Below are 23075 nucleotides of genomic sequence, written 5' to 3'. Positions count from 1 at the left end.
CAGCAGTGTGCCGAGTGGAGTTCTCTTTCCTATAGACCTCTATACAGCTCGGCAGTGTTGAGTTCTCTTTCCTATAGACCTCTATACAGCTCGGCAGTGTTGCGTTCTCTTTCCTATAGACCTCTATACAGCTCGGCAGTGTTGAGTTCCCTTTCCTATAGACCTCTATACAGCTCGGCAGTGTTGAGGGGAGTTCTCTTTCCTATAGACCTGCCACTGCTAACCCCTTCCCTTCCCTTCCCTCTCCCCCCTTTATCTGTATCTCTCTCTCTCTCGGTCTCTGTTTCTCCTGCTCTCTGGGCATCCGTGACTCAGTTCCTGAAGGTCAGGGCGCCCCCCCATCCCCCCGTCCCCTCTCTTACCTTCTTTGAGCGCGTGCACGCAGCCTCCGTGGCAGGTGTTGAAAGCACACCCCCTGCTGGGGAGCGGGTGCATCGCTCCGTAAGCGGTGGAGGTGAATCCGTTGACCCGGCAGGCTTCCCCGAAGCAGGGGGACTCCAGTGCGCTGCAGAATACGGGGTGAGGGAAGGGGATACCTGAGGGGGGCCCTGGTGTAGCAGTGGACACCAGCAGCTTCGAACTCCGGACAGCGGAGGGGTGAAAGGGCCCTGTCCCAGACAGGAGGGGGGGAGAGGAGACACCCTGGTGGCCGATGTGGAGGTAATACCCAGAGAAGCAGGGCTCGGCACACAGGTAGGGGTGTGAGCCCATGGCCAGGGCAGAGTGAGCCAGCGAGTGGGGGGGGATGAGGAACTCCTGCTCCCCGCCGCCCTCCCCCGGACCCCCGCACTGAGAGGCTAAGCCCTGGCTGTGGTGACCCAGGAAGAGAGCCAGGCGGTGGCAGTACTCCACCTTGTCCTGGTGGCTGCAGTAGAAGAAGGGGTCCAGCTGAGATTCCCTGGGCTCCTCTTTCACAGACTTCAGGGGGTACCCCGGGAGGCTCCGGCACTGGGACCCCGGTAAGGGGAAGCCGCCCCTCCCTGCCTCCCACTTTGTTTTGAGGGTGCCAGCCTCCTTCTTGTAACCAAGGCAGGTCCCCTGTTGCAACACCTGCAGCTGGTGCTGGTGATGATGATGATGATGACGATGATGCCTGTGTTTGTGTTGATCAGATTTCTGCCCCTGCTTGCCTCCCCCTCCGCCCCCCCCTGCTGCTCCTCCTTCTCCTTTGCTGTCCGGTTTCAGCCTCCGTCTGGCCCCAGCAGTGGCACTAGTGAGCTTCAGCAGGGCCGCTGCGTTGAGGCCGGCAAGCCTCTTGGGAGCCGGAGCCCCCCAGTCCACCTCCTTGGGTTCTTCCTTCACCTTGACCTTCCTGCCGCGCCACTTGGGGCCGCTCTCCAGCGACTGGGGTCCCCTCGCTGTGCCGCTGCCACAGGGCCCTGGGCGGCTCGCCGGCCGGTCTGCGGACGGCACAAGGGGGTCCTTGTTTAACTGCTGGATTTTCTTGGGGCCGTCATCGCGCTCCAGCAGCAGGCTGTTGACTGCCTCTGCGTTGAGGGAGGCCATTCTGCGCTTGCGTGGCTCCAGGGCTGGCTCTAGCTGTGCTTTGGGTGGCAGGCTGGGGTCTTTGCCCCTTTTCTTGCTGCAGCAGTCCTTCTCCTGGCCCCCCTCGCCTTGCCTCCTCCTCCCCCTGCTCCTCTTTCCTCTCCCGGAGGAGTGTTTCCCCGCCGCTGCCAGGCTCCTCTTCCTCAGCAGGTTCTCTTGCTCCAGCCTGGTCAGCACCACATGGCAGCTGCGCGTGTCGAACTCCAGCAGGGCCGCCCTCCTCCGTAGAGGGTAAGACTTCCTGTCTGGGTCTGCGGCCTGCTCTCTGTCCTCCCCTCCCCTCTCGGACACGCCCTGCGTGGCTCCACCTCCCTGCTTGGACACACCCTGCTTGGCCCCACCTCCTCGACGTGAGCATTCGGGCCAGGTCCCGCTCATCCTGTCACCATGCGTCCCGCCCCCCACCTTCTCCAGGCATTCACTGCGATACCTGCTCAGAGAATCCTTCTGCCGCGAGTGGGTCATGACATCATTTCCAACGGAGCCTGGGGGGGAGGAAAGAGAGAGAGAGAGAGAGAGACGTGAGCCACCAACCACATTTTATTTCAAGTTTGTTAATAAAATAATCTTATTGTAAAGTAGTTTCACCAATTCCAGCTTTTATAACAAGTTTGATGAGCCACAGTGTGTAGGTGTGTCTCATTAAAATCACAGTAAAAACCAGGAATGGATCACACTGCTATGCAGTGGGAGTCTTATTTCCAGCACTCTTTTTACTGTGCATGAAGATTAACAGAACCGTTGTTTAAAGTGTTAGTACCACCCTTATTTTTTATACTTGGGCAAAGGGGATAAATAACCCTCCTACCCACACTGGGCAATCGATGGGGCTGAACAAGCAGCAGTCTGAGAAATGCATCACTACTGATTGTACTGTCGACACCCAAGGAGGCTTAAGAGAAGATTTGCAAGAGCCACTCAGATCTCTGCCCTGTCGCCATTCCCATTACTGACCTTCCTGTATCGTTAGGACTGACTGACTGACTGACTGACTGACTGGAGAGCGCGGGTAAACACAGAGGGAGATCACCACGCAACAACCAAGCCCAAACTTAACCATGTCTGGTTTTCATTCTACAGCAAACTCCCTGCTGTGAGCTTAGAGGGCCGCTTTCTATCATCTTTGCTCTCCTGACACGGAGTTACATCTCTGTCCGATATCCTGCAGCTTGTCAAACAAGAAATACCTACCTCTACAACATCTCGAGTAACAAAAGAATCACGTTCATTCAAATCGACACACAATGAATCTCTACTCCCAATGGTTGTGCACAATGCAATCTGTACACAGGATAAGAGGAGGGATTGGAATGCTGAACAGCTCTTAATGGAGATTGCTGGATTCCAAACTCAAGACTCCTTGTCTCCTAGCTGACCTCAAGCCTGCTCTGCCACACCCCAATTCCCTGGACTGTCCAAACGCATCCACGCTTCACTCAACGTGGCCTGAGCATGCAGCCGAAAAGGTTTGAACATTTACAACAAACAAAAAAACTCAAAAGAAATCTCTGAGGTATGTTCAAGTCTGTAATGAATTAATTAATGCAATTAATGAATGCTTTAGTTTTACAAAACCAGAACCTAACAGCTAAGTCATACAGAATGTAAATGCTACTTTTGTTTCACACTGTCTCTGTGGTTTGCCTTACTCTTCTCAGAGAGACGTGTCGTTGCATTGCAGCACCTCGATTAGTTCGTTCCCCTGTACGATGAATCTGGGGACCAAGTCAGATGATCATGACAGTGAAATGAAAATTGAGAAATTGTGCGATTAGAAACACAAAGTGTTCTCCTCTCAGTATCATCAAGCAGTCCAATAGAGGGAGCACAGAATCCGGTGCTCAGCTGTGTCAGCACCCAAATCAACAAGACACAGAATCCGGTGCTCAGCTGTGTCAGCACCCAAATCAACAAGACACAGAATCCGGTGCTCAGCTGTGTCAGCACCCAAATCAACAAGACACAGAATCCGGTGCTCAGCTGTGTCAGCACCCAAATCAACAAGACACAGAGTCCGGTGCTCAGCTGTGTCAGCACCCAAATCAACAAGACACAGAGTCCGGTGCTCAGCTGTGTCAGCACCCAAATCAACAAGACACAGAGTCCGGTGCTCAGCTGTGTCAGCACCCAAATCAACAAGACACAGAGTCCGGTGCTCAGCTGTGTCAGCACCCAAATCAACAAGACACAGAGTCCGGTGCTCAGCTGTGTCAGCACCCAAATCAACAAGACACAGAGTCCGGTGCTCAGCTGTGTCAGCACCCAAATCAACAAGACACAGAGTCCGGTGCTCAGCTGTGTCAGCACCCAAATCAACAAGACACAGAGTCCGGTGCTCAGCTGTGTCAGCACCCAAATCAACAAGACACAGAGTCCGGTGCTCAGCTGTGTCAGCACCCAAATCAACAAGACACAGAGTCCGGTGCTCAGCTGTGTCAGCACCCAAATCAACAAGACACAGAGTCCGGTGCTCAGCTGTGTCAGCACCCAAATCAACAAGACACAGAGTCCGGTGCTCAGCTGTGTCAGCACCCAAATCAACAAGACACAGAATCCGGTGCTCAGCTGTGTCAGCACCCAAATCAACAGTTTAGAGGCTCATTCTCAATCCTTCATGTTTAAAAACAAACTGTATTAATAAATAAGAAACTAAGAAACCTTCTGAAACAGCTGAAAAGGGTTTTCTGGATGCAAACTAACTTAATCAGAATGGGCTTTGAAGCACATTTCCCAAACATTCCTTAGAGAGAGTCCTAAGCGTTTTGTGATCAGCGTACTGCAGTGCAATAGGCTGGCCCTGGTGATCTGTTATGAAATGGTGCCTAATAAACAAGGACCTCTTCAGCCCTCTCCTCACAGCTGCTTTGCAAGACAGGCTCCACAGACAAACCCCAAGGTCAATGCCAAACGGAGCACTGGAACTGCACGAGGGCTAGAGAAGAGGCATCCCTTCCCAACTCACAAAACCATTACTGTCACAGTGCTGCCAAATGCCACCGGGACCACTGAGGAAGAGCAAAGCAACGCCACGCTTAACAAACAGTGTTTCCAGAAACTCGCAAAACCCACTTCCAGAATCCACTGCCCTGCAAGCCTGGTGCAAAAACACAATTCCACTCTACAGTTGCTATCGGTGATCTGGGCAGGCAGGACCCTGCATGGTTTCCTATGGGCTCCCATTAGTCTATTTGGTGCTCCAGACTTTCTTCTATTACAACAAAGCAAAGATAACCTGCACAGCCAGTTTCTCTCTGTACATTTTTCAACAACGCAAAACACAAAAAAAACTGCTTTAACTTCAAAAGTTGAGCAGAAAATGTATTTTAAATAAATCTCCTAACTTCCCAACTTTAAGTCCGGCTACTGCAAACCAAATTCTTCACATCGAGCAGGAGTGTGCAACCACTCTGCAGTCCTGCTGTGCAGGCGTGCATGCTACACATAAACCAGAGACATCAGCTTCATTGCACACGCAAGCGCACACACACACACCCATCACCTCCTAATCGCTACTAGCTGGCTTTCTATAGCTCACACCAAGCCCTGAGCTGTATGGGTTAAATGAGGCTGCTTATGTGATCTCACAGGAGCCTGCCCTGTCACATGATCCAGAATGCAGACGAGCTGCATCTTTTGCACAGTGGTTAAGATGCTCGCTTGCAGGGGGCGGGGTTGCCGGTGCTTTTTTTTTTTCATCTTTTTTAATTTTTAATGTATTTATTCATGAATGTCTTTGTATTTATTAGGAGTTTATAGCGTTAGCAGCAGCAGCGCCCGACTCTGTGGTGTGGCATTAACGGGAACTTCTTAAAATCACTGAACCAGACAGAGCCCGGAGAGAGAGAGAGAGAGAGAGAACGAGAGAGAGGAGAGAGCAGAAAATAACCATGTTATGTACAAAAAATCGAAGAGAGAAGAGAGGCGTTTACTCTCTCTCCCTCTCTGCTCTTACTTGGATATCAGGTTAGTACGAGAGAGAGAGAGGAGAGAGAGAGAGAGAGAGAGAGAGAGAGAGAGAGAGAGAGAGAGAGAGAGAGAGAGCAGGGTTTAGCTGCAGGTTAGTAACAGAGAGAGAGAGAGAGAGAGAGAGAGAGAGAGAGAGAGAGAGAGAGAGAGAGAGAGAGAGGCACCTCTTTACTCTAGAGAACGCCTCTCTCCTCCTCCAAGATCGAGACGTCCCCAGATCATCATGTCGTCCCTTCTCTCCTTCTGACCCCTCCTCTTAGTCCTTCTCCTCTAGCCTCTCTCTCCTCTTCTCTCTAGAGAGAGAGGAGAGAGAGAGAGAGAGAGAGAGAGAGAGAGAGAGACACTTCCCCCCCCCACCTCTCCTTTCATCTCTCTCTCGTCCTCTTCTCCCTCTCTCTCTTCGCTCTCTCCCTCTCGTCCCAAATCGACACACAGAGAGAGAGAGATAATCGCAGGTCCTACTTAGCTGCATCTCCTCTCTCTCCTTAGTAAAGAGAGAATCAATAAGAGAGAGCAGAGAGAGAGAGAGAGAGAGAGGAGAGCAGGGTTTAGCTGTGGTTTAGTAAGAGAGAGAGAGAGAGAGAGAGAGAGAGAGAGAGAGAGAGAGAGAGAGAGAGAGAGAGACCCTCGACGCTTTATCTCCTGGTACAAAAAGAATCGAGAGAGATTGGTCTCTCTCCTCTCTCTCCTCCTCTCGTCCCAAATCGACACCAAATCAGAAGAGAGAGAGAGAGAGAGAGAGAGAGAGAGAGAGAGAGAGAGAGAGAGAGCAGGGTTTAGCTGTGGTTTAGAGAGAGAGAGAGAGAGAGGAGAGAGGGTTTAGCTGCAGGTTAGTAGAGAGAGAGAGAGAGAGAGGAGAGATTCACCTGCGAGAGAGAGGAGATCGACACCAAATCATTCTCTCTCTTAGCTTCGGTCCTCCTAAAGTGGAGAGCGTTTCTTTGAACTTCACCTCGTACAGTGGATTAAGTGTATGTTGACTAATCACATATATATGTGATATTACTATACTATAATGGAGATATATATATATAATATATATAAATATATATAATTATATATATATATATATATAGACACACACACACACACACGTCCTTTATACTTTTGCGCTGCAACTAAGAAATTTACAATCGTAAAGTGTGTTTTGAGTGCTTCCATCACTAGGGGAAAGCATGAACCACAAACCACACACATGCATGCATATGTCTATGGCATAAACAAAACGATCACACATACAGGCCTATCTCATGATGTTTAAAGGGTGTGTAAAATCCATTTCACCTGAGAGAGGTGCAAGGGAATGCACTGCATGATAAAGTACTGTATTCTGTGAAACCGAAATCACGAGTTCATCACAGTGCAACGATCGCTTCATACAACACGGCACACACACACTAAAGCTTTTGTTTGTTACTCTCTGGCAGGTACAAATGGTCTCCTTTCTCTTTTGTAAGACACAGGTACACAAGTTCACAAACACATACGCGGTCCTTTACAAAGACAGCTGTTCACGGAGACAATCAAGACATCAGATGTTATTATTATTATTATTATTATTATTATTATTATTATATACCGGTATCAAATAAACTCTGTGGCCCAAAGCTACCCAAAGAAAATAAACATGCACACGGCTTATAAAAGCGTCAGAGTGCTAAACCAGCACAAACACGTGGGCGCTCAAGATTTCAGATGCAGGAATCAAAAGAATGAATCGACACGCCCAGTTTCTGATTCTCAATCATCTTTAAAGTAATGTTCATATGCACATTGCTGGGTAAGGGCGCCTGCCAAGAAATAATAATAATAATAATAATAATAATAATAATAATGGAAACAAATTGCATTATTTACTTTTTATCAACATTATTGGTCAAAAGGTCCAATTAAGCACACTAGCAGTTCAATCAAGGGTCTAGTTCAGTAATTGAGAGCCTGGTTGGAATGAAAACCAGCAGACACAGGGGGTCCCCAGGACCGAGTTTGAGCAGCCCTGTTATAAACGAACTGCTAGCCAGGGTGTACACAAGAACCACATTCAGAATTGCAGACACAGGGGGTGTGTCGCTCGCACTCCTCATGCCAACGTGGTTATTTTATCCTGCTGGAGGTTCAAAACAGTCATCAATCGGAATCGCCACTCAAACCACTTCTTATTCTCCCCCACAAATTCTTTCACTGCACACCACAGTCCTGCTGTCCTTATTGTGATACAGACTATTGAAAACGTCAGAGAAATTCATAATGATCGCTTTCACAGTCTGAAGCCATATATATCTCTCAGCTGTTCCTGGTATGTGTTCCCCTAGTGACGTCACGCCAACTTCGTGCATCTCCGGTGCGTTTTCGGAATTTTTCGGAATCAATGATACGTCTCTCAGTGCTCTAGAATTGATCACGGAGATTTTTATTTCTTGCTCTTTGTGAAAATAAACCAAGTATGACCCCAAAGCCAAAAAATGAATTTCTATGTGAGATATGGACTTTAACATTGCTTATGCCCAGGTACAATTATTTAGACATGCTCTAAAGAAAAGGTAGCATTGATCTGAAAACGATGTAGGCTCATGTGTTGGGCTGTGCTGTGTGTTTTCACGTGTCGGGCTGTGCTGTGCTGTGCTGTGCTGTGTGTTTTCATGTGTCGGGCTGTGCTGTGCTGTGCTGTGCTGTGTGTTTTCACGTGTCGGGCTGTGCTGTGCTGTGCTGTGTGTTTTCAGTGTCGGGCTGTGCTGTGCTGTGCTGTGTGTTTTCATGCTGTGCTGTGCTGTGTGTTTTCACATGTCGGGCTGTGCTGTGCTGTGTGTGTGTTTTCACGCTGTGCTGTGCTGTGTGTTTTCACATGTCGCGCTGTGCTGTGCTGTGTGTTTTCACATGTCGCGCTGTGCTGTGCTGTGCTGTGTGTTTTCACGCTGTGCTGTGCTGTGTGTTTTCACATGTCGGGCTGTGCTGTGCTGTGCTGTGTTGTGTGTTTTCACATGTCGGGCTGTGCTGTGCTGTGCTGTGTGTTTTCACGCTGTGCTGTGCTGTGTGTTTTCACGTGTCGCGCTGTGCTGTGCTGTGTGTTTTCACATGTCGCGCTGTGCTGTGCTATGTGTTTTCACGCTGTGCTGTGCTGTGTGTTTTCACCTGTCGGGCTGTGCTGTGCTGTGCTGTGTGTTTTCACATGTCGGGCTGTGCTGTGCTGTGTGTTTGTTTTCAGTGTCGGGCTGTGCTGTGCTGTGCTGTGCTGTGTTGTGTGTTTTCACATGTCGGGCTGTGCTGTGCTGTGTGTTTTCAGTGTCGGGCTGTGCTGTGCTGTGCTGTGTGTTTTCACATGTCGGGCTGTGCTGTGCTGTGCTGTGTGTTTTCAGTGTCGGGCTGTGCTGTGCTGTGTGTTTTCACATGTCGCGCTGTGCTGTGCTGTGCTGTGTGTTTTCACGCTGTGCTGTGTTGTGTGTTTTCACATGTCGGGCTGTGCTGTGCTGTGCTGTGTTGTGTGTTTTCACATGTCGGGCTGTGCTGTGCTGTGCTGTGCTGTTTTCAGTGTCGGGCTGTGCTGTGCTGTGCTTTGTGTTTTCATGTCGGGCTGTGCTGTGCTGTGCTGTGTGTTTTCAGTGTCGGGCTGTGCTGTGCTGTGCTGTGTGTTTTCAGTGTCGGGCTGTGCTGTGCTGTGCTGTGTGTTTTCACGTGTCGGGCTGTGCTGTGCTGTGCTGTGTGTTTTCACATGTCGGGCTGTGCTGTGCTGTGCTGTGTGTTTTCACGTGTCGGGCTGTGCTGTGCTGTGCTGTGCTGTGTGTTTTCACATGTCGGGCTGTGCTGTGCTGTGCTGTGCTGTGTGTTTTCACATGTCGGGCTGTGCTGTGCTGTGCTGTGTGTTTTCACATGTCGGGCTGTGCTGTGCTGTGCTGTGCTGTGTGTTTTCACATGTTGGGCTGTGCTGTGCTGTGCTGTGTGTTTTCACATGTCGGGCTGTGCTGTGTGTTTTCAGATTTGCTCATGTGTCTCATCGTTGTCTTTTTCCTAGTGGATCTGCAGAAATTAATATTTAATATGGTGCACTACAGTATTTGATTTATTCTGGCAGTCAGTGTTATACATGGAAATCAATGCAATACATGAACCAGGTGCCTGCTTTAAAAATACTCGCACTGCACATTTTGTATAACTTATTTTAACGGTGCTGATAACGCTGTCTCCTTGTAAAGTCGCTCAATTTCACAGTTTTTTTCTCTCATTCATGATGCTAACTATTTAAGTTTAAGTTTAAAAATAATTATTCAGTGTAATTCATGAAAATCAATGGATTTCTTCTTCTAACATATTTTCGCCGTATGCAAATGTTGGTATTATTTAGCAAAACCCTTAGACCTACACGCCGGTGCTAACACGTTTGCCTGGATGGAAGCGAGGCGCTGGCCGCGTTTATTTCTTCGTGATTCGCTGGGGGCACACGTTATTTAAAACGTTGCTTCGTATTTCTAGTTTGGTGCTTATTTTCCAGCTGTGTTGACTGGTTTATATTCAGTAGAAGTGTCATTCCTTGTGGAAAGCAGGCGGAATGTATGGTCCTGAACTCCAGGCTGTAAGCATGTTTCAAGTCTGCTCAGATGAATTCGGATGGAAGAGTTCAGTAAACCGGTCACAGTCTCATGCTGGAACTGCATTTTTAAAAATCGCTTCAGAGCAGCGGCTCGGGATATTGGACTACTTTCATTCCAGATCATTGAAAAAAAAATAGTAATGTATTGCTCGGGCTTTACAAAGAGCCGGGTGGGAAAGAGCGCAGCTAAGCGGGATATCAGGAGCGGGCAGCGGAGCCGTCCGGGTCGCGTTAAAGCCTTTAGCCTCTCAAAACACTCAAATTTCAGTGAAAACGAGACCGCAAAGTTACACACCATATTACTAGAAAATTAGACTTAGTGGAACGACATTTAAGAGTTTGTTATAAACCAGCGGCGCGCTTAAAAAATACTCCCATTGCTCAAAGCGTAGAACTTCAAGAATCAGAGCGACGGCTTCAATAAAGACGAGTCTCCGTGCTATCTTCAATAAAGACGAGTCTCCGTGCTATCTTCAATAAAGACGAGTCTCCGTGCTATCTTCAATCAAGACGAGTCTCCGTGCTATCTTCAATAAAGACGAGTCTCCGTGCTATCTTCAATAAAGACGAGTCTCCGTGCTATCTTCAATCAAGACGAGTCTCCGTGCTATCTTCAATAAAGACGAGTCTCCGTGCTATCTTCAATAAAGACGAGTCTCCGTGCTATCTTCAATAAAGACGAGTCTCCGTGCTATCTTCAATCAAGACGAGTCTCCGTGCTATCTTCAATAAAGACGAGTCTCCGTGCTATCTTCAATAAAGACGAGTCTCCGTGCTATCTTCAATAAAGACGAGTCTCCGTGCTATCTTCAATAAAGACGAGTCTCCGTGCTATCTTCAATAAAGACGAGTCTCCGTGCTATCTTCAATAAAGACGAGTCTCCGTGCTATCTTCAATCAAGACGAGTCTCCGTGCTATCTTCAATAAAGACGAGTCTCCGTGCTATCTTCAATCAAGACGAGTCTCCGTGCTATCTTCAATAAAGACGAGTCTCCGTGCTATCTTCAATAAAGACGAGTCTCCGTGCTATCTTCAATCAAGACGAGTCTCCGTGCTATCTTCAATAAAGACGAGTCTCCGTGCTATCTCCTCCCGCTGTACGAAAAACAAGGCTCGGCCAATTTAAAAGCACATTTCACAGAATCAACACATACATGAAATCATTCTACTATAAACACGTTTCTCAGTTGGGATTGACACACACCAATAGCTTAACATGTATCCATGGCATTTTTAAAGCAGAGTGCGCAAGTCTGGGTGAAGTGCCTGACATCACGAGTCCTGATTGTAACCCGCCTTGCATTACTCTTCACATGCACACAAACGGTGCATCTGTATTTGCGTTTAAAAGATGTGATCTGTGCTGATTTTAACGCACTCCAGTTCTATCTGCCCCAAGCGAGCCGCCTTGGGGGAGATCGTAGGTGCGCCTCACGCCCCCTCCCCTCCCCTCCTTACTGGCAGACAGCGCTGATGGTCCAGGCGGGGTAGGAAAGGCATAAACACGGGGAAGGGTTGAGGGGATGAGAGGAGGAAGATGAGTCAGAGACAACGCTACGATCCAAACGTTTCCAAAACTAAAGAGCATTCCACCCACACGAACCACACAGAGTAGTTGACAATTAAAAATGGAGAAGCGTTTAAATAGCTTCACTTAAGACAGGCTGCTATTAAACGAAGCAATGCAGAACACCATTCGACTTTGAGCACGACATTAAAAATGACTGTCCTATCTTAATCATCCATAATACAGGAAACTCTCCCACTGACTGTACACAGCTTTGCATATCACGGTCAGATGCAAAAATAGACCAGTCCATACCAGCTCCCCCTGGCCATACAGAAAAACAGGGCTCGTCTGTTAAACAAACATACAGCACTGTTAACAATACAACACCGTTTCAGAAAATAATAGAACAGCGCAATAATGATTTTATTATTATTATTATTATTAATAACAGTTTATTAACACGTTATTACTGAAATAATTATTATAATTATATATAATAATTGTCAAGTTATTATTAAAATAATAGATAATAATATAATTGTCAACGTTAATGACTATATAATATAATAATATTAATATAATGATTATATTATAATAATATCACGTATTGCAATATTATTATTATTATTATTATTATTATTATTATTATTATTATTATTATTATTATTATTATTATTATTATTATTATTATTATTATTATTATTATTATTATTATTATTATTATTATTATTATTATTATTATTATTATTATTATTATTATTATTATTATTATTATTATTATTATTATTATTATTATGAATATTGTCACGTATTATAAAATATTATTATAATTAATATATATTGTTATATTATAACATAATAATAATATAATATAATAATATTTTATTATTATTATTTATTATTATTTATTATTATTATTATTATTATTATTATTATTATTAAGTGCAATTATTATTATTATTATTATTATTATTATTATTATTATTATTTTATTATTATTATTATTATTATTTTACCTGCACCAGGAAGTCGACGTGGAGATTGGAGTCCGATGACAGTAGAAACAGTGCTCTGCAATTCAAACCAGTATGGACGAGCTAAACAGTGCTCTGCAATTCAAACCAGTATGGACGAGCTAAACAGTGCTCTGCAATTCAAACCAGTATGGACGAGCTAAACAGTGCTCTGCAATTCAAACCAGTATGGACGAGCTAAACAGTGCTCTGCAATTCAAACCAGTATGGACGAGCTAAACAGTGCTCTGCAATTCAAACCAGTATGGACGAGCTAAACAGTGCTCTGCAATTCAAACCAGTATGGACGAGCTAAACAGTGCTCTGCAATTCAAACCAGTATGGACGAGCTAAACAGTGCTCTGCAATTCAAACCAGTATGGACGAGCTAAACAGTGCTCTGCAATTCAAACCAGTAAGGACGAGCTAAACAGTGCTCTGCAATTCAAACCAGTATGGACGAGCTAAACAGTGCTCTGCAATTCAAACCAGTATGGACGAGCTAAACAGTGCTCTGCAATTCAAACCAGTATGGACGAGCTAAACAGTGCTCTGCAATTCAAACCAGTATGGACGAGCTAAACAGTGCTCTGCAATTCAAACCAGTATGGACGAGCTAAACAGTGCTCTGCAATTCAAACCAGTATGGACGAGCTAAACAGTGCTCTGCAATTCAAACCAGTATGGACGAGCTAAACAGTGCTCTGCAATTCAAACCAGTATGGACGAGCTAAACAGTGCTCTGCAATTCAAACCAGTATGGACGAGCTAAACAGTGCTCTGCAATTCAAACCAGTATGGACGAGCTAAACAGTGCTCTGCAATTCAAACCAGTATGGACGAGCTAAACAGTGCTCTGCAATTCAAACCAGTATGGACGAGCTAAACAGTGCTCTGCAATTCAAACCAGTATGGACGAGCTAAACAGTGCTCTGCAATTCAAACCAGTATGGACGAGCTAAACAGTGCTCTGCAATTCAAACCAGTATGGACGAGCTAAACAGTGCTCTGCAATTCAAACCAGTATGGACGAGCTAAACAGTGCTCTGCAATTCAAACCAGTATGGACGAGCTAAACAGTGCTCTGCAATTCAAACCAGTATGGACGAGCTAAACAGTGCTCTGCAATTCAAACCAGTATGGACGAGCTAAACAGTGCTCTGCAATTCAAACCAGTATGGACGAGCTAAACAGTGCTCTGCAATTCAAACCAGTATGGACGAGCTAAACAGTGCTCTGCAATTCAAACCAGTATGGACGAGCTAAACAGTGCTCTGCAATTCAAACCAGTATGGACGAGCTAAACAGTGCTCTGCAATTCAAACCAGTATGGACGAGCTAAACAGTGCTCTGCAATTCAAACCAGTATGGACGAGCTAAACAGTGCTCTGCAATTCAAACCAGTATGGACGAGCTAAACAGTGCTCTGCAATTCAAACCAGTATGGACGAGCTAAACAGTGCTCTGCAATTCAAACCAGTATGGACGAGCTAAACAGTGCTCTGCAATTCAAACCAGTATGGACGAGCTAAACAGTGCTCTGCAATTCAAACCAGTATGGACGAGCTAAACAGTGCTCTGCAATTCAAACCAGTATGGACGAGCTAAACAGTGCTCTGCAATTCAAACCAGTATGGACGAGCTAAACAGTGCTCTGCAATTCAAACCAGTATGGACGAGCTAAACAGTGCTCTGCAATTCAAACCAGTAAGGACGAGCTAAACAGTGCTCTGCAATTCAAACCAGTAAGGACGAGCTAAACAGCGCTCTGCAATTCAAACCAGTATGGACGAGCTAAACAGTGCTCTGCAATTCAAACCAGTATGGACGAGCTAAACAGTGCTCTGCAATTCAAACCAGTATGGACGAGCTAAACAGTGCTCTGCAATTCAAACCAGTACGGACGAGCTAAACAGTGCTCTGCAATTCAAACCAGTATGGACGAGCTAAACAGTGCTCTGCAATTCAAACCAGTATGGACGAGCTAAACAGTGCTCTGCAATTCAAACCAGTATGGACGAGCTAAACAGTGCTCTGCAATTCAAACCAGTATGGACGAGCTACTGTAGCGTCACGATATGAAACTAACATCTCTCACACTTGACAAGCAGCAGCAATGTGTGTACACAAATGTGACCTACTTCTCTGTGAAATAATACTGCGGCGTGTTTTTAATGAAACCCCTGTCGAGGCGTGTGTGTTCAGCCGATGGGTTTTGTTAAGTAGAGATGCATCCACGCGTTAGAGTTTAAAAGCAAACCGAGGCAGTTAATTCTTTTCTTCAGCTCAGCTTGTGTGTGTATCTCTTTAAAAAACAACCCCTTTGGTATTCTCCATCAATGCTCGATATTCTGCTTTGTTTTTTTTTTAAATTAGATTAAGCGTCCCCGGATCGCGTGTCCTTTTTCGTTAAAAGCCATGAGCAGCCGGTGCCCGGTGAATTGGTGGAGGAGCTGTATAAATCCTCAATGCTAATTGCATTTTGATTAATAATCTTTAAGACTGAAAGTTCCGTGGAAGGAGCGACAAAGTGCACAGCGCAGCCCGAGCCCTTCTTCCGGATACAGCCCCTCCAACCGGAGCGGCCGACAGGCTCCATCGAACCAATCAACACGCTGGACGTCAGCTCCCGACAGCACGCCGACCAATCAAAACCTTCTATGTACTTCTTTAGATAGAAGTAACAAAATCTGGCTTTCACCCCCCCTCTCCCTCTCCCTCTCCTCCCCTCTCCTCCTCTCCTCTCCTCTCCTCTCCTCCTCCCCTCTCCTCCCCTCTCTCCCCCTCTCCTCCTCTCCTCTCTCTCTCCTCTCTCTCTCTCTCCCCTCCCCTCTCTCTCCTCTCCTCTCTCTCTCTCTCTCTCTCCTCTCTCTCCTCCCCTCTCCTCCCCTCTCCTCCCTCCCCTCTCCTCTCCTCCTCTCCCTCTCCCCTCTCCTCTCCTCTCCTCTCCCTCCTCCCTCCCTCCCCTCTCCTCTCCTCTCCCCTCCCCTCTCTCTCTCTCCTCTCCTCCTCTCCTCCTCTCCTCCCCTCCCTCTCCCTCTCCTCTCCTCTCCTCCCTCTCCTCTCCTCCCTCTCTCGCTATTTTATTATCATTTGTTTTATTTTCCTACATCGATACATTGAATCATTCTGGCTTCTACGACAAAACAGCTATACACTTCCTAAAACGATGCAGCAGCCGGAGTTGCTGTCGCCTGTGTGTTCATTAAATCGACTTATTTCTATTTATTTCTTTATTCACATATATGTTTTCCATTAAACAGTGGAATCAGTTCTTACAATATGAATCTGCAGGCAATGGATGGACCCACAGAGTCACACCATTATCGACTAGAACTCATTGTTTGTAACTGTTTGAATTAAATGCAGGCAGGCACGCATCTCTGAAACATGCAAACTGAAAACGAAATATGAATTAAAACATGAAGAAAAAAAGCAAAAAAACAAGCGGTTTCCGTGGAAACCAAGCTCCACCGCGTTTTTAAACACGAATGCATTGTAACGAAGCTACACCGCTTCATCACGGTTACATTCATTTTATCCAGTCAACGGTATCAAAGTTCAACTACACCGTTGTGAAGCCGTCAACCACATTATCAATGCGATGATTTATTTACACCATTAGCCAAAGTGATATGCACGGAAGTGATAGAGAGGTCACTCCTGAATCCGGCGCACTCCGGAATAAAACGATTCCTGAAGTACAGCACGACACAGGCGTCCAGAACAGAAGTTTCATATTCACAGTCCTTGAATAAAGCCGTCCCACTTCGTAACTTCTTACAGATATAGACTGGATTGCAAGGGGTGAAGCGTAATGATCCTTCTCTATCCCCGCCCGTCTAACCCGCTCGGCACTCCTGTCAACGCCTCTCTCTCTCCTTGTTATTCTCGACACCTTGAAATATAAAGGGTAGCACATGTGATAACAATAGGACTGTTTATTATCACTCTCCGGTTAATATCGGTCACCTTTATTAGTCTTCTAATTGATCTCTCCGCCTGGGGAAACAAAAAGGAAAAAACGAAACCTCTCATGCAAGAAATATTAAAAATAACTGAAGAAAACAGCTTTCCACACATAATACACACATTTGTCTTTCAACATTTTTTTTCCCCCAGAGATAATAATGCTTTGTAAAGAGATAAAAATGGCTTCCTCTTATTAGGTGATCATGCATCTGCGTCTTCCATCTGTCCCCATATAAAGACATCCCTATGAGGTGGTTGCTGCATGGAAGGGCTTAGATTAGAATCAGCTTTTTTTTGTTTTGTTTTGTTTTGTTTTACATATCTTTTACAAGTGCATTGCTGTACATGTATTGAAATCTTCCAACACAAGCAGCCCAGCGTGGCAAGCATACAGCACAGGCAGTGTGGAAAGCTCCCAGCTCTGTGATGTTGTGATTACAATGTGTTCATGTACAGTGTGGAAAGCTCCCAGCTCTGTGTTGTTGTGATTACAATGTGTTCATGCACAGTGTGTAAAGCTCCCAGCTCTGTGATGTTGTGATTACAATGTGTTCATGTACAGTGTGGAAAGCTCTCAGCTCTGTGATGTTGTGATTACAATGTGTTCATGCACAGGCAGTGTGGAAAGCTCCCAGCTCTGTGTTGTTGTGATTACAATGTGTTCATGTACAGTGTGGAAAGCTCCCAGCTCTGTGATGTTGTGATTACAATGTGTTCATGTACAGTGTGGAAAGCTCCCAGCTCTGTGATGTTGTGATTACAATGTGTTCATGTACAGTGTGGAAAGCTCCCAGCTCTGTGATGTTGTGATTACAATGTGTTCATGCACAGTGTGGAAAGCTCTCAGCTCTGTGATGTTGTGATTACAATGTGTTCATGCACAGGCAGTGTGGAAAGCTCCCAGCTCTGTGATGTTGTGATTACAATGTGTTCATGTACAGTGTGTAAAGCTCCCAGCTCTGTGATGTTGTGATTACAATGTGTTCATGTACAGTGTGGAAAGCTCCCAGCTCTGTGATGTTGTGATTACAATGTGTTCATGTACAGTGTGGAAAGCTCCCAGCTCTGTGATGTTGTGATTACAATGTGTTCATGTACAGGCAGTGTGGAAAGCTCCCAGCTCTGTGATGTTGTGATTACAATGTGTTCATGCACACAGTGTGGAAAGCTCCCAGCTCTGTGATGTTGTGATTACAATGTGTTCATGTACAGTGTGGAAAGCTCCCAGCTCTGTGATGTTGTGATTACAATGTGTTCATGTAGTGTGGAAAGCTCCCAGCTCTTTGTTGTTGTGATTACAATGTGTTCATGCACAGTGTGTAAAGCTCCCAGCTCTGTGATGTTGCGATTACAATGTGTTCATGTACAGTGTGGAAAGCTCCCAGCTCTGTGATGTTGTGATTACAATGTGTTCATGTACAGTGTGGAAAGCTCCCAGCTCTGTGATGTTGTGATTACAATGTGTTCATGTACAGTGTGGAAAGCTCCCAGCTCTGTGATGTTGTGATTACAATGTGTTCATGCACACAGTGTGGAAAGCTCCCAGCTCTGTGATGTTGTGATTACAATGTGTTCATGCACAGTGTGGAAAGCTCTCAGCTCTGTGTTGTTGTGATTACAATGTGTTCATGCACAGTGTGTAAAGCTCCCAGCTCTGTGATGTTGCGATTACAATGTGTTCATGTACAGTGTGTAAAGCTCTCAGCTCTGTGATGTTGTGATTACAATGTGTTCATGTACAGTGTGGAAAGCTCCCAGCTCTGTGATGTTGCGATTACAATGTGTTCATGTACAGTGTGGAAAGCTCCCAGCTCTGTGATGTTGTGATTACAATGTGTTCATGCACAGTGTGGAAAGCTCTCAGCTCTGTGATGTTGTGATTACAATGTGTTCATGCACACAGTGTGGAAAGCTCCCAGCTCTGTGTTGTTGTGATTACAATGTGTTCATGTACAGTGTGTAAAGCTCTCAGCTCTGTGATGTTGTGATTACAATGTGTTCATGTACAGTGTGGAAAGCTCCCAGCTCTGTGATGTTGTGATTACAATGTGTTCATGTACAGTGTGGAAAGCTCCCAGCTCTGTGATGTTGTGATTACAATGTGTTCATGTACAGTGTGGAAAGCTCCCAGCTCTGTGATGTTGTGATTACAATGTGTTCATGCACACAGTGTGGAAAGCTCCCAGCTCTGTGATGTTGTGATTACAATGTGTTCATGCACAGTGTGGAAAGCTCCCAGCTCTGTGATGTTGTGATTACAATGTGTTCATGTACAGTGTGGAAAGCTCCCAGCTCTGTGATGTTGTGATTACAATGTGTTCATGCACAGTGTGGAAAGCTCCCAGCTCTGTGATGTTGTGATTACAATGTGTTCATGTACAGTGTGTAAAGCTCTCAGCTCTGTGATGTTGTGATTACAATGTGTTCATGTACAGTGTGGAAAGCTCCCAGCTCTGTGATGTTGTGATTACAATGTGTTCATGTACAGTGTGGAAAGCTCCCAGCTCTGTGATGTTGTGATTACAATGTGTTCATGTACAGTGTGGAAAGCTCCCAGCTCTGTGATGTTGTGATTACAATGTGTTCATGCACAGTGTGGAAAGCTCCCAGCTCTGTGATGTTGTGATTACAATGTGTTCATGTACAGTGTGTAAAGCTCCCAGCTCTGTGATGTTGTGATTACAATGTGTTCATGCACAGTGTGGAAAGCTCTCAGCTCTGTGATGTTGTGATTACAATGTGTTCATGCACAGTGTGGAAAGCTCCCAGCTCTGTGTTGTTGTGATTACAATGTGTTCATGCACAGTGTGTAAAGCTCCCAGCTCTGTGATGTTGCGATTACAATGTGTTCATGTACAGTGTGGAAAGCTCCCAGCTCTGTGATGTTGCGATTACAATGTGTTCATGTACAGTGTGGAAAGCTCCCAGCTCTGTGATGTTGTGATTACAATGTGTTCATGTACAGTGTGTAAAGCTCCCAGCTCTGTGATGTTGTGATTACAATGTGTTCATGCACAGTGTGTAAAGCTCCCAGCTCTGTGATGTTGTGATTACAATGTGTTCATGTACAGTGTGTAAAGCTCTCAGCTCTGTGATGTTGTGATTACAATGTGTTCATGTACAGTGTGTAAAGCTCCCAGCTCTGTGATGTTGTGATTACAATGTGTTCATGTACAGTGTGTAAAGCTCCCAGCTCTGTGATGTTGTGATTACAATGTGTTCATGCACAGTGTGGAAAGCTCCCAGCTCTGTGATGTTGTGATTACAATGTGTTCATGCACAGTGTGTAAAGCTCCCAGCTCTGTGATGTTGTGATTACAATGTGTTCATGTACAGGCAGTGTGGAAAGCTCCCAGCTCTGTGATGTTGTGATTACAATGTGTTCATGTACAGGCAGTGTGGAAAGCTCCCAGCTCCAACTCCCCCCCCCTCTCCCATAGCCGAGAACCCACTGGCTCCAACCCCCCCCCGCCCCATAGACGAGAACCCACTGGCTCCTCACTCCATGCACTGTGCTTGTACAGAGGGGGCTGGGAGCAGTGTGTTGGACAAACACACGCAGTACGGGTACAGTCTACAGAACAGGATGATGCACTCGTTCAGAAAGACATTAGAAGAAGCTTCTGAAAAGTGCTTGAGAGCAGCCTGTTGATGTTATCACAGCAGAAATCATAATTACAATAACTGCAGCCATTCCTTACCCACAAACTGCTCACCACTCACAGCTACTTATCGGTCTCCCAGAGAGACTATCCCATAATTACTGCATGTGATTCTGCTCTCCAATCAGTATCACAGCCTGGGTTTCATTAGGGTGTCCATCCTCTCCCTCCCCCCTTCCATTATCACAGCACAGCTCTCTCTCCAATCCCTGCTGTACAGCTGCATGACTCTTCACACGTTTCACTTCTCTGTTGTTTGTGTTTCTATGGAAGCTTGTGATTCTCAGAACTGGTGTGCAACCTGTAGGACTCATTTGAAAATTCATGTGTGCGATCGGAATGCAGAAGGGGGGGAACGAAGCTCACAACAAAACGTTTCCTCCGAAACCCCTCTGCTGGCCACAAACACACCCATCAGATTTGTCATCTGCAAGCCGTACTGGTGTCATTTTCTGCTACAGGCAAACTCCCTTCTAGCTTGGATACTGTACATCTGCATCTTCTTTTAAAAACACTTTCCCAGCACAGGAAATAAATGCTAATATGTTAAAAGCTTTAGCTTGGGAACATCCTTCAGGTGAAATTCATCAACAGAAGCTGCAAGCAAGAGCCTCACACACGCCTGTCTCCAGCAGGGTCTGTATTGCACTGAAGAGCTCCTGGGGGAAGCCTGTATGATGTTGTTTAGTCAGTCTTGAACCCGGCCTCTATCTGACCCCTCTATAGGTCATAAAGATAGAGTAGCTTGATGCATTTCCAGAGAAAACACAAGTGAAACTCTTTCGAGGATCAGTCAGGCTGACGGGAAAAAATGCATGTGGGTGTTTAAAAGAAACTCTGACAGACAAAAACACACGCAAGCACACAGACACGCAAGAACACAGACACACATAAGCACACACATGCAAGAACACAGACACACGCAAGAACACAGACAAGCAAGAACACAGACACACGTAAGCACACACACGCAAGAACACAGACACACATAAGCACACACATGCAAGAACACAGACACACGCAAGAACACAGACAAGCAAGAACACAGACACACGTAAGCACACACATGCAAGAACACAGACACACGCAAGAACACAGACAAGCAAGAACACAGACACACGTAAGCACACACACGCAAGAACACAGACACACGCAAGAACACAGACACATGCAAGAACACAGACAAGCAAGAACACAGATACATGCAAGCACACAAACACACAATAACACAGACACATGCAAGCACACAAACACACAAGAACACAGACACGTAAGCACACACACGCAAGAACACAGACACACGCAAGAACACAGACACATGCAAGAACACAGACACACGCAATAACAGACAAGCAAGAACACAGACACATGCAAGCACACAGACACACGCACAGATACACGCAAGCAAGCACTCACACACACACACAGATACACGCAAGCACGCACACACACACGCACACACACACATACACGCAAGCACACGCACACACACACAGATACACGCAAGCACGCGCACACACACCCACACACACACATACACGCAAGCACGCACACACACACGCACACACACACAGATACACCCAAGCACGCGCACACAGACGCACACACACACATACACGCAAGCACGCGCACATGCACACACACACACACACACACACACACACACAGATACATGCAAGCACGCACACACGCAGATGCACACAGACACACACGCAGATGCACGCAGACACACACACCCAGATGAGAGGGGGCCATTCAGCCCATCAGTCCTGGTCCTAGTACAGTAGCTGACTGATCAGTTTTGTCAGTTGGGTCTAAAAGGATCCCAGCAAAGCAGCATCAGCACCATGGCTTGGTAACCCTTGGTAACCAACTGCGTCCCCTCTGCACAATGTCCTTATTGTACTGCAGGACAGGGACTGGGAGCAGCTCTCTCAGTGCGGTCTCACCTGCGTGTTACACAGCCTCGTCACAGCATCTAGTGTTCAGTGTCCTTATTGTACTGCAGGACAGGGACTGGGAGCAGCTCTCTCAGTGCGGTCTCACCAGCGTGTTACACAGCCTCGTCACAGCATCTAGTATTCAGTGTCCTTACTGTACTGCAGGACAGGGACTGGGAGCAGCTCTCTCATGCGGTCTCACCAGCGTGTTACACAGCCTCGTCACAGCATCTAGTGTTCAGTGTCCTTACTGTACTGCAGGACAGGGACTGGGAGCAGCTCTCTCAGTGCGGTCTCACCAGCGTGTTACACAGCCTCGTCACAGCATCTAGTGTTCAGTGTTCTTACTGTACTGCAGGACAGGGACTGGGAGCAGCTCTCTCAGTGCGGTCTCACCTGCGTGTTACACAGCCTCGTCACAGCATCTAGTGTTCAGTGTCCTTACTGTACTGCAGGACAGGGACTGGGAGCAGCTCTCTCAGTGCGGTCTCACCAGCGTGTTACACAGCCTCGTCACAGCATCTAGTGTTCAGTGTTCTTACTGTACTGCAGGACAGGGACTGGGAGCAGCTCTCTCAGTGCGGTCTCACCAGCGTGTTACACAGCCTCGTCACAGCATCTAGTGTTCAGTGTCCTTTTTGTACTGCAGGACAGGGACTGGGAGCAGCTCTCTCAGTGCGGTCTCACCAGCGTGTTACACAGCCTCGTCACAGCATCTAGTGTTCAGTGTCCTTACTGTACTGCAGGACAGGGACTGGGAGCAGCTCTCTCAGTGTGGTCTCACCAGCGTGTTACACAGCCTCGTCACAGCATCTAGTATTCAGTGTTCTTACTGTACTGCAGGACAGGGACTGGGAGCAGCTCTCTCAGTGCGGTCTCACCTG

The 23075-nt window shown here is 46.4% G+C and overlaps 1 protein-coding gene across 4 annotated transcripts in view; it reads right to left on the bottom strand.

Moving 5' to 3' along the window:
* Positions 1–23075, bottom strand: part of LOC121330089 (bromo adjacent homology domain-containing 1 protein-like) — a 43495-nt gene that overhangs the window by 7146 nt on the left and 13274 nt on the right. Inside the window, exons 1-2 of one of the 4 annotated variants that reach the window (XM_041276363.1) lie at positions 16402–16425; positions 363–2030 (exon numbers count right to left, since the gene is read on the bottom strand). In XM_041276363.1, the coding sequence (XP_041132297.1) occupies positions 363–2010 (1648 nt within the window). In that variant the 5' untranslated portion in view covers positions 2011–2030; positions 16402–16425. Of the gene's footprint in view, positions 1–362; positions 2031–12620; positions 12643–14758; positions 15198–16401; positions 16426–23075 lie in introns of those variants that run through there. The other 3 variants (XM_041276361.1, XM_041276362.1, XM_041276360.1) reach the window with 3 other exon arrangements.

This window comes from Polyodon spathula, chromosome 17, assembly GCF_017654505.1.
Source record: "Polyodon spathula isolate WHYD16114869_AA chromosome 17, ASM1765450v1, whole genome shotgun sequence".
NCBI lineage: Eukaryota > Metazoa > Chordata > Actinopteri > Acipenseriformes > Polyodontidae > Polyodon > Polyodon spathula.
This window is presented reverse-complemented; position numbering and strand designations above follow the sequence as displayed.